At 41.7% G+C, this 12905-nt stretch overlaps 1 protein-coding gene across 4 annotated transcripts in view; it reads right to left on the bottom strand.

Annotated features, from left to right (window-relative positions):
• Positions 1 to 3583, bottom strand: part of mical3b (microtubule associated monooxygenase, calponin and LIM domain containing 3b) — an 87739-nt gene extending 84156 nt beyond the window's left edge. For all 4 annotated transcript variants that reach the window (XM_060903354.1, XM_060903355.1, XM_060903356.1 and 1 more), the window contains exons 1-2: positions 3317 to 3583; positions 2983 to 3190 (exon numbers count right to left, since the gene is read on the bottom strand). In XM_060903354.1, the coding sequence (XP_060759337.1) occupies positions 2983 to 3190; positions 3317 to 3583 (475 nt within the window). The remainder of the gene's footprint in view (positions 1 to 2982; positions 3191 to 3316) is intronic.
• Between the last annotated feature and the right edge of the window lie 9322 nt (positions 3584 to 12905).

Below are 12905 nucleotides of genomic sequence, written 5' to 3'. Positions count from 1 at the left end.
GATGAGGAAATTCTCAGTAGGTGGAGACAGAGAGGAAGTGGATGGAAGAAAGAGAGACAAAATATGTGATGGAGAATCCCTTTTAAGAATCTTAGATAATCTAAAGTTTTACCGAGATTGGAAAAGAACTAGGTTAAAAAAATTTAAACCCAGGTCAAAAAAAAAAGCCCGTTTCGGTTGAAATTTTTTGATCTGTAACTAGGCATATCAGACGCTTGCTGGCTGTGCTGTGAAAATTGTCCATGCAGACGATCATTTAAGGCCATGTACACATGTAGCCGGGTATTTTTAAAACCGAACATTTTCCCCCCCTCCGTTTATAAAAACGTTTTATCCACACCACCTCGTCTTCGAAAAAAATCCCTTCCACACATAACCGAACATCTGCGTTTTCAATCACATTCATAAGCATTCCAAACCTGTAGATGGCATTATTTCCCCAAATCCTACCCCCTAATCACATCAGAATAGCCCTCTGTTGGCGTCACTTCCGCCTAAACATAAAACATGGCGCCAAGCTCGTTCGTCTGGACAGACTCGGAGACAGAATTGCTTCTAAACACAATTTTGGAGTATAAACGTCAAAAGACGCAAGAAAACGTTGATTGGGAATCTTGTCAAAGCAAATATGTGGACATATTGACCCTGTTTTTGGAGCAGTAGTTGGGCTTCTAAAATTAAACATGTAAATAGCACCTGCACAATAATTAACGCTTTCAAGGCACTACTCCGATCCATTACTCTTTGTCCATGCTTAATCTGGCTTCTGCAGTAAACAAAGGTCGCACGTTTGACGTCAGGGCAGATTTGTTGTCATTTTTTTGGCGCAGATTGTGACGTTCTAAAACGCAAAACTCCGGTTATCTCTGTCTACACGAAAAGGCATACACGGAGTTTTCAAAAATCTTCACTTTGCCCGGAGTTTTTTTAAATATTCGTTTTTGATGTGTTTTCATGTGGATGACGGGCCAAAACGTAGAAAAATATCTTCGATTTAGCAGATACCCGGCTACGTGTGGACGGGGTCTCAGTTTCCAAACCTGTCATTGCTTAACTTTTGAATATTTTCTATCGTGAATATGATAATTAAAAAGCTTATAATCTCATTATCTCTAGCCGCTTTATCCTTCTACAGGGTCGCAGGCAAGCTGGAGCCTATCCCAGCTGACTACGGGCGAAAGGCGGGGTACACCCTGGACAAGTCGCCAGGTCATCACAGGGCTGACACATAGACACAGACAACCATTCACACTCACATTCACACCTACGGTCAATTTAGAGTCACCAGTTAACCTAACCTGCATGTCTTTGGACTGTGGGGGAAACCGGAGCACCCGGAGGAAACCCACGCGGACACGGAGAAAACATGCAAACTCCACACAGAAAGGCCCTCGCCGGCCACGGGGCTCGAACCCAGGACCTTCTTGCTGTGAGGCGACAGCGCTAACCACTACACCACCGTGCCGCCCAGTTTATAATCTCTGCTTTCCAAATAAATCAATCTCGTTAAGATCTGTTCAGTACCTTGGGAGTAACAGCAGGTTGAAGTCGGTACAACAGAGTAAAAACTCTGCTGCCATGATGTCAGAAAACTGCCGGTGCTTTTCTTTTTGAGTCACGGGAAAGCGGTCAGGCTCTCTCTCTCTCTCTCTCTCTCTCTTCTGATCGGTTTCCCACTGGATTACTCATGAATATCAATCAGATAACTTTTATAGGGACGTTCTCTCGCTCTCACTGTTTCTGATGAAGGATTCAGCAAAATTTTCCATCCGCTAGTTTTGACATTATGATTCATGGCAGACTTTGAAGTGAGTTTTCATAGCTTTACCTACTTATTTTTCCAAATCAAACTGATTCATGTAAATAAATAACTATTTAAGAATATAACAAGTTATGTTGATTAAAAATATTGAGATCTTAGTGGTCGGAATGAGATTTAAAATAACGGAAGTCAGAAACGTGAGTGTCAATTTCAGTTCAGTTAATGTGAATTGTTTACTGGATGTGGCTCACACAGTTTTTTCAAGGTTCGCCTTGAAAGCTGTGAATATTAATCGAAATAATCATTCATATTCTTTCATATAAACACTAGTAGGCCCTACTTTTGAGAAATACAAAGGCCTACAGAGCACAAAAAGGGTATTAGAAATAATATTTTATTACTTTTTTATTGAGTGTACGGATTTAACATTTTCACCTAATTAGCATAATTAATACTAATTTGCATCATTTGTTTTTATTAATTTTTCCAACTTTGTATTCAGTAGACAACCATCTATTTTTCTGCCAATTTCCGTGTAAATATCTTGAAAAATAGAAACGTTATTAAGAAAAAACTTTTGATCTCATTGGTTAATGAGGCCCACTTTGGACCATGTACATATATTCTCATACAGAATATTACGACCATTTTCTAAAAATTAAGCCGTTTCTTCAATCTTTGATTAGTAATATCTCAAGAACGGATAAATAGATTTTAATTCTGTAAAAAGTATGTTGTTCTGCATTAAATTCTGAATTCAGAGAGCACAGTTTCAGGCAATTTGGATTGAATTTTTGCCTGATACGCCGACTGTAACAACCTTTAGACTTGGGCGTGATTGGTTACTCTGTAAATCAACGTTTTTGGAAGAAAGAAGATTTTCTTTTCGCATCCAACTTCAGACAGTGCTTTGTGATGGACTGGCATTATATCCAGGGTGTATTAGATTTTTTTGTAAATAAACAGAAGATTATTTTGATTTCACTTATATTTTTGAGACTCTGTTCCAGACTTTTACCTAAAAGCTTGAAGTAAATCCCCAAGTTTGTGCTTTAAGATGAGTGAAATGATCTGAACTGTACTTTAAGAGTTTGCAGTTTTGTTTTCAGAAGTTATATTGCATCAGCTCACAGTGAAACATACAGTGATAATCTCAAACACACACACACACACACACACACAGCAATAATTAAATGACATGTAGCGTTGGCTTCACTCACTAATATGATCTATGGCCCCTGCGCAGAACTTTCCATAGAACTTCTTGGCTCCGAGGCCACGGAGATCCTGGATGGTGAAAGGCCAGAGATGGAGGACATTATTCCGGGAGAACGTGTCCCTCTTTTCCACCAGCACCACCCTCGCACCCAGAAAACTCAGCTCGATAGCCGTGCGAAGGCCACATGGTCCTGCACCTATTATCAGACACTGACAATCATAGAAAACACACACATACGGTAAAACAAGTGTGTATTTAACCAGCACAACATTTTTCTGTTTTTTTTTTTTAATCATTTTGATCAGTCCAGTGTGTGTGTGTGTGTGGTTGTTTACTGTAGTGTTCGAACAAGCGTGGCCCCTATGGTACTCTTTCTGGCTGGCTCGTTTGTCCAGCTTGGCCCACAGAGCTTTAGCTCTCCAGTAGTGCAGTCTGGACCTCAGGGTCTTGTAAAACAGTGGATTGTCTCCTGGCTGCAGGTGGAGCTCAGTGCAGAGCTCCTGAAACGCCCGCAGGGTCTCCCTGCATGTCGATGCCTGCACAAAACTGTCAAAGAGGGTGTAGGGGCGGCACCCCTCCCCCACCACCTGCCCGTCACCCATTTCATCCCAACATGACCCCAACACACCTGAGGGAGAGAAAAGACAGAGGTAGTGAGAGAGGACTTTGTTACTCAGTAATAAAGTTAGATGTGAAGTTCAGCTTGCTGTAATTTCACAACCAATGGAGCTGAAAGCACAGGTAAGGAATAACATACAGAAACATGCACACACATACGCAGACATAGATACACACACACACACACACACACACACACACACACACACACACACACACACACAGACATACAGTAGATACACTCACTCACACACACACACACACACACACACACACACACACACACACACACACACACAGAAATAGATACACACACAGAGACATACAGTAGATACACACACACAGAAACACACACACACATAGATACACACACAGAGACATACAGTAGATACACACACACAAACACACACACACATAGATACACACACAGAGACATACAGTAGATACACACAAACACACACACACACAGATACACACACAGACATACAGTAGATACACACAAACACACACACACAGACATACAGTAGATACACACACAGACATAGACACACACACACAGACATAGATACACACAGAAACACACACACACAGACAGACACACACACAGACATAGACACACACACAGAGACATACAGTAGATACACACACACAGAAACACACACAGACATAGATACACACACAGAGACATACAGTAGATACACACACACAGAAACACACACAGACATAGACACACACACAGACATGGACACACACACAGACATGGACACACACACACACACACACATAGATACACACAGAGAGACATAGATACACACACAGAAACATAGATACACACACAGAAACACACACACACATAGATACACACACAGAAACACACACACAGACAGACACACACAGACATGGATACACACACACACACACACACACACACACACACACACACAGAAACACACACACAGACATAGACACACACACAGACATAGATACGCACACAGACATAGATACACACACACAGAAACACACACACAGACATAGACACACACAAACAGAAACACACAACACACACACAGATACACACACAAAAACACACATGCACACACAAACACAGAAACACACACACACACACACACACGAGAGGAATAGATACACACAGAAATAGATACATACCGAAACAGAAACATACACACGAACACACAAATAGATACACACCGAAACAGAAAAACACACACACACACACACACACACACAGAGAAACGCACACACAAATAGACAAACACACACACACACAGAAACAGAAACACACACGCGCACACACACACACACACACACACACACACACACACACACACGAGAGGAATAGATACACACACAAACACACAGAAACAGAAATACACACAGACAAGTAGATACACATAAAGAAACACACATACACACAGAAATAGATATACACACACACACACACACACACACACACACACACACACAGAAATAGATACACACACACACGAGAGGAATAGATACACACACAAATACACACAGAAACAGAAATACACACAGACAAGTAGATACATATACAGAAACACACATACACACAGAAATAGATACACACACAGAAACACACACACGAGAGGAATAGATACACACAAACACACACAGAAATAGAGAGACACACACACAGAAATAGAGAGACACACACACAGAAATAGATATATACACACACAAACACACACCGAAATAGAAACACACACACAAATAATTACACACTTAGAAACAGAAACACACACACACACACACACACACACACACACACACACACACACACAGAAATAGATAGATACACACACACACACACACACACACACACACACACACACACACACGATATAGATAAACACCCACACATCCACACCCACAAACACAGCTTAGAGATGGGATTACCTACAGTAAATGGACCTGAGCAGAGATTAAATCTACAGTGTGTCCTGAGTATGGAACCTAAAAATACTGCAGTGTGTATTAAAGTGCACATCACAGCAAAGTCAGCGAGTGTCAGTGATTAATGCGGTGAACGTCAGTAAATCTGTCACTCCACTGATCATCCATCTGCCAAGTGTGTGTGTGTGTGTGTGTGTGTGTGTGTGTGTGTGTGTGTGTGTGTGTGAGAGAGACTGAGAGCATGCTGAATTTAAAGCAGTGCTGCAGAACAGATCAATCACTGATCTCACAGATATCTCCATGATCACTGCTCAAATGATCAAAGTACACACACACACACACACACACACACACACACACACACACACACACACACACAGTTCATGTTATTACAGGATGTCTGGATGCTCACATCCTCAAAATCACATCATTACCTCATCTGATCCCTTTCTCTAGTCTTCTGCAGAACCACGCTGTGTTTGTTAGATATTCAGCGATGACATATTTAGAGCACCGCTGTCTCCTGATACAACACAGATCCATGAAGAAGCTCATTTCAAACACATCAGCTCTGAACATGAGTGAAAACACCACACAGAACCTCACACACACACACACACACGACTCATACACACTCTGTGCATATATGATCACAATGAAACAGAGGTGATTGGATCAGATGAGAAAGAATACTCACAGTGTCGGGTCACTGCAGCACACACACGCTGCTGATGACATCCGATCTTCCTCTCCTTAACTTCTGTCTCACTCCTACACTTCTGTCTCACTCCTACACTTCTGTCTCACTCCCTCTGGCACGTTGCCAGATTTTATTTCATTGCTATTGCAGCTCCATTTCCTTCAGGACCCTCCAAGAGATCTGCAGTGCAGAAACTGGGACTGCTCCGTCACTGACTCACTCACGTGCACACACACACACACACACACACACACACACACACACACACACACACACACACACACAGAGTGGCTCTGTCCTCTTTCTCTCTCACTGGCAAGGTCAGGAGAAGGATCTGCCAGGCACATAATGACTCCTACACAGCCAGCACCTGCTGACTCCAGCTTCTCACACTCACACGCAATTATTATTAATGCAGCTATTTAATGGTATGCCTACACCAAAATTTGACCCTAACCTTAATCTCCATAAAAGGACATCTTTTGGCTCATTTTTAAAAATAAAAACTATAATTTTGTAAACAAACAAACAAACAAACAAACAAACAAACAGTTTTTCCACATGGGGACTAAAAAATGTCCCCACAAGGTCAAAATTGTCAGCCTTATTGAGACTTTGGCCCCCAGCTCTCTCTCTCTCTCTCTCTCTCTCTCTCACACACACACACACACACACACACACAGAGTTCTCATGTTATTTTGTCACTAAACCACATTTCGGGTTTCGTTAATCTTGTTTTGGCTCGTTAATAATAGCACTGTGTGTTATGTTTTAGATCAGCACCATACGAAATTGGGTTAAAGACAAAGTCGAAGACATGGAGTACATCCTAATCCCCTCATTACACCTGCACTGAGATTCTGTAATAAGATTAAGAGAGAGAGAGAGAGAGAGAGAGAGAGAGAGAGAGAGAGAGCAAAAGAGAGACAGACAGACAGAGACAGAGAGACAGACACAGTGACAGACAGACAGAGAGGCAGAGACAAACAGAGAAAGTGAGAGAAAGACAGAGACAAACAGAGTGAGAGAGAGAGACAGACAGAGAGAGAGAGACAGACAGACATATAGTGAGAGACAGATGGAGACAGACAAAGACAAACAGAGAAAGTGAGAGAGAGACAGAGACACAGACAGAGAGAGAGTGTGTGTGAGAGACAGAGAGAGAGACAGACAGACAGAGACAGCAACAGACAGACAGACAAAGAGAGAGAGAGCACAAGAGAGAGACAGTGACAGACAGAGAGAGAGAGACAGAGACAGTGACAGACAGAGAGAGAGAGAGATTGCAGTTGCAGATGATCACAAGTTGTGCTCATGTGTCTTTAAAAGCAGTGTGATGTCTCCATCTAGCGAGAGCTGATTTCACCTGGAAGAACATTACAGTAAAGCAACTAGAAACTTCTTAAAGGCAAAACTCACTAATATTTCTCATAGTAGTACATTCATACAAATAACACGAGTATTAGCAGTAGATTAATTATACAAGTACAATACAAGTATAATAGGGGAGAGCGGGGACACTTGGGACAGTTTGTATTCCCATAAACTAATTTCAACCAATCAGGTTTAAGATGACATCAGAAGTTCGGTGTTTCCCACTGAGAGTAACCGAGTTCCTTTGGAGCCATGAAGCTGGACACTGCAGTAAGGTTTGTGCAGGTCAATATTTTATCAACTTAAACTTGTATTTTCTACTTCGCCTCCATCCCCATTCTATAGTGTAATGTACGCTGGTGAATCGGGGATTTGTTGAGAGTTATATTTGTTAAAAATGTGGGCGTGTCCCTGCATTTCATTCCTTCTTGTTAATGGAGCCGTTTTGTCGAGTCAGGTTTTGGGTAAAGGGACATTTTTCTGTCGCTGTACCAGCATTGTGTGTTCATACAGTTCAGATGGGACAAGTTTGGATAATAAATGAAAATAAAACCTGTAGGATTAAGCTAGGTATTTTATTTTTGTCCCATGTCTCCCCTCAATGTCTCATGTCTCCCTGCACAAAATAATGCCAAAAAAGTGAGTCCTGAAGGCCAGGATATGTGATGAGCTGAGAAACTAATGCCGCTTTTCCACTACCAACGCGGCTGAGTTGGGCTGAGCCGTGCCGTGCTGAGTCGGGCTGAGTCGAGCTGAGTCGAGCTGAGCGGGGCTGTTGGAGTTGCATTTCGACTACAACCGCGCTGAACCATGCTGGCTGGAAGTGGGTGGACACATTGGGTAGAGTTAGCGAAAGTGGGTGGACGTCAGGTGATGTCGTTAGGCGGCGCAAACAGTGACATCAGTGATCTTTTAAGCGGTAGTCTCACGACCCAGAGAGTAAACAATAAACATGGAGGACATGGAGTCGTTAGTGTTGCTGGTCTTGGTGCTGTGGCTTGTTGTCGCCGACAACGCCAACAGATACTGGCAAGAGCGTATAGATGAGGCGAGGCGCATAAGGCTTCATAATTCTCGTAATTCTCCTTCTTCCGGGTTTACGGTGTTTACAGATCCCAGCGTGCTCGCGGGGCGTGTGTGGGCATGTGAGGACACTCCTCCTCACCAATCAGTGCACGGGGAGTGTCTCCTCACGCCCCTAGCCTCACTCAGCTCGGTTTGGCTCGCTTCAGACCCACTCCAAAACCGTGCGAGTTTTGGGGGCTGAGCAGGGCTGAAGCGAGCTGAGTCGTGCTGTTCTTAGACAGTCAAAACGCGAGCCGTGTCGGGCTGAAGCGAGCTGAAAAAGGGTAGTGGAAAAGGGCCATAATGTTGTGGTTAGAGGGTACAGTAAATACTCTCTAATGCAGTATGAATGTGACGCTACCTACAATGAATTTCACACAGTCTACAAAAGCTGAAAACGTGTCCCAAGTCTCCCTGCTCTCCCCATTAAATCTCTATACATTTCTACACATTTCGCTTGCTAACTTGTTAACTCCGTTAGCAGATGTTTCTTTCACGCAATTACATTTCTTTTTAAAGAATGACCTTTCTTGAAATTAGTACTGTACCAATCTACTTAAATTTTGGCCTGTTTATTGAGTTATCATCCCTAATGAGCAGGAAAAAAATGCACTAAAATACACTAAACGTGATTATCCTATACCACTTTGTAGTTTCCTTGCAGTCACACCAATGAGTATGATGCTTAAAGGGAAACTCAGTTCCTAGTGAAAATTTGGACCCCAAAAAAAGGGAAAATTGAGTCCAGGTTAGAAAAAAAAAAAATACCAGAGCTTTCCTTTATCATGTTCTACAGTAGTCTTTAATTGTATAAAAATTAGAACTAATTTAAAAAAATCTAATTTGCTTTCTGTGCTATAATAAAATGATTTCAGATCTACAACAGTATCTGAATTTTACTCCATCAAGCACATACTGTATAATTATATTTATTCCATTCACTGGAGCAATCATGCACTCTGATTGGCTACTCTACTACAGTACTAGGATATCAGCTCAGATACCATCTCATCTCATCTCATCATCTCTAGCCGCTTTATCCTGTTCTACAGGGTCGCAGGCAAGCTGGAGCCTATCCCAGCTGACTACGGGCGAAAGGCGGGGTACACCCTGGACAAGTCGCCAGGTCATCACAGGGCTGACACATAGACACAGACAACCATTCACACTCACATTCACACCTACGCTCAATTTAGAGTCACCAGTTAACCTAACCTGCATGTCTTTGGACTGTGGGGGAAACCGGAGCACCCGGAGGAAACCCACACGGACACGGGGAGAACATGCAAACTCCGCACAGAAAGGCCCTCGCCGGCCACGGGGCTCGAACCCGGACCTTCTTGCTGTGAGGCGACAGCGCTAACCACTACACCACCATGCCGCCCCCAGATACCATGAGTAGAGAAAAACAAAATGGTGTAGCGCATCAAGTCAGATATCACACTTTATCAAATATTTAAAAGAAACACAAACAGCTAAAAGAATATAGTTGTGTCGCCCCCCCCAGTATCTCCTGGTCCACACTCCAGCCCAGTCGGTGGCGGTAATACACCTTTAAGTTGGTTTGACAACCACCAAATAAATAAATAAACCCCTAAAGAAGAAGAAGAAGAAAATGGTGGCGCGTGTTAGTGAACCAACCAAGGACGAAATAAAAACTCTACTCGAAAACAAAACCCCAAAAACACAAAAAAAGCAACAAAATATAGCATGAAAGTATTTGATGGTAAGAACGTATCTTTTTTTATTTTTCAAGAATTATTATTATTCTGCCATTTTTCACAAATTGCTCCTGTCATTTTGCCGGTTTGTTTACATTCTAAGCAGAAGTGATTTTGTCAGACATTTTGTATAAAGTTTTCATTTATCAAATTTGCAAAAAGTAAAAATAAAAATGCTCTGTTTCTCAAAATCCAGTAAATGCAGATAGAATAAAACAGTTATTCCACTCAATCACGTCGTACGTGGCTTATAGCCAACTCGGTGCTACGTGCCTCATCAGCTATCAGCTCATGTACGACTCGATTTCGTGGAATAACTGTTAAATATTCATAATTATTTTTTTCAATGTCTGGTTTCCATCAAATCCTGCGCTTTGATTGGCTGGCGAGCGGGTCCGTATCCTACAATACGGATCCCAGTTACGGACCCCGGTTACGGACCTTTGGCGACTTGCTCGTTCACAACAACAACAAACATCGTAGCAATTTTTGTCAACATTTATTTTTGCATTTCTCAGGAGAATAGAATTAATTTTACAGCATCAAAAAAAGTCAAATTCCTTCCCGCGCCATGTGGCGCATCGGGCGGCACCGATCTCTGTTTCAGTGTTCACAGCAAAAGCGAGTTTTACTACCCTGAGGAAGAAGTAATAAAAGAAAATATTTCAGGAGAAAGCTAAAAACCTCCAACTGTCGCTAACGCCGAGCAAGAACATGGCTGAATCTTGAATGACTCAATTTTGTATAAATAGGGGACTACATCTCATCTCATTATCTCTAGCCGCTTTATCCTGTTCTACAGGGTCGCAGGCAAGCTGGAGCCTATCCCAGCTGACTACGGGCGAAAGGTGGGGTACACCCTGGACAAGTCGCCAGGTCATCACAGGGCTAGGGGACTACATAGGTGGCAAAATGTAGTTTTTTCCCTGCCATGGAAGAGCACTTGTATACCGAGGAGGAAGCCATTTGCATTACAGCCGTGAATGAAGATTCAAAATGGTGGCTCGGCTCGGTTTTCCCTTTCGGGCGCTCTCGTTTTCTGTTAGAATTTGGTAAAGAAAAAAATAAATATATTATTTATCAGCTTAAGGTCGGTCCGTATGGTTAAATACCGTGACCTCGGCCTTGAATACTGACCTCGGCCCAGAGGGCCTCGCTCAGTACTTTCAAGACCTCGGTCATGGTATTTCACGATACGGACCTCCCAGCTGGTAAATAACATGTATTAAGTAACTTTGTACTCCTATTGCATTTTGAATAGTAATGTACTACTAATAATCTCGTCAATCTCTCTTCTAGTAACATACACAATGACAAAAAAAAATATGAATACTGAAAAATGATGAATAACCAACAAACAAATTACTTCACAAAAAAGGGAGAATATTAAGATATTAACATTACTTCCTATGATATTAAAAATATAATTACACAATACACTCACCGGCCACTTTAACAGGAACTTGTTTCTTGATTCTAAGATTCCTGTTCTTGGCTGCAGGAGTAGAATCCAATGTGGTCTTCTGTGCTGCTGTTGCATGCTGAGATGCTTTTCTGCTCACCACGGTTGTAAAGAGTTGCTATGAGTTACTATATCCTTCCTGGAAAAAAAAGCTCGAACCAATCTGTTCATTTTCCTCTGACCTCTCTTATGAACAAGGCGTTTGTTTCCACCCACAGAACTGTCGCTCACTCAGTGTTTTTTGTTTTTCGCACCATTCTGTGTAAACTCTAGAGACTGTTGTGTGTGAAACCCCCAGGAGATCAGCAGTTTCTGAAATACTCGAATAAACCAGTCCATCTGGCTCAAACCAACACCCACGCCACAGTGAAAGAAAGTCACACTTCACTGTGAGATCACAATTTTTCCCATTCGGATGTTTGAACATTGTGAACATTATCCGAAGCTCTTGATTTGTATCTGCGTGATTTGATGCATCGTGTTGCTGTCGAGGGATCGGCTGATGAGAGAACTGTATAAAACAGCAGGTGGATGTGTGTTCCTAATAAAGTGACTGGTGGGTGTATTGTAGCTTGCTCTAAAATGCTGTTTGATATGAAACAGTGTGAAAGAACAGTAGATGTAGTTTTCTTTTTTACTTTTTTAAGTACTTTAACACATTTATTTAACATAAAATACTTACATTTGACACTAATAACACATTTATAGCATGTTTTAAATACCAATCAAGTACATTTTTTTTAAACTAGGAATAAATGTATAATATTCAGTAACTATTTCTTATGTGATGTACTTTTTATGACGTTCATGTTGTTCGAAGCATAAGCAAAGTCTGGAGGTGCTGACTGGTGTTGGGAGTTAAACTAATTAACCATTCAATAATTATTATTTTATAAAAGTCTCACAATTAGAAATATTTGATGAATTCACATATCTTAAAGATATTTTTACTTTACTATACACACACACACACACATGCACACAAGATACTGGATACCATTAGCAATGTTGGGATGAAATTTTTTAAAGAAAGACACAATTCCACAGAG

The sequence above is a fragment of the Neoarius graeffei genome, chromosome 21 (assembly GCF_027579695.1).
Source record: "Neoarius graeffei isolate fNeoGra1 chromosome 21, fNeoGra1.pri, whole genome shotgun sequence".
In the NCBI taxonomy this organism is placed as follows: domain Eukaryota; kingdom Metazoa; phylum Chordata; class Actinopteri; order Siluriformes; family Ariidae; genus Neoarius; species Neoarius graeffei.
Note: the sequence above shows the minus strand (reverse complement) of the source record. Positions and strands in the feature narration are given on the sequence as shown.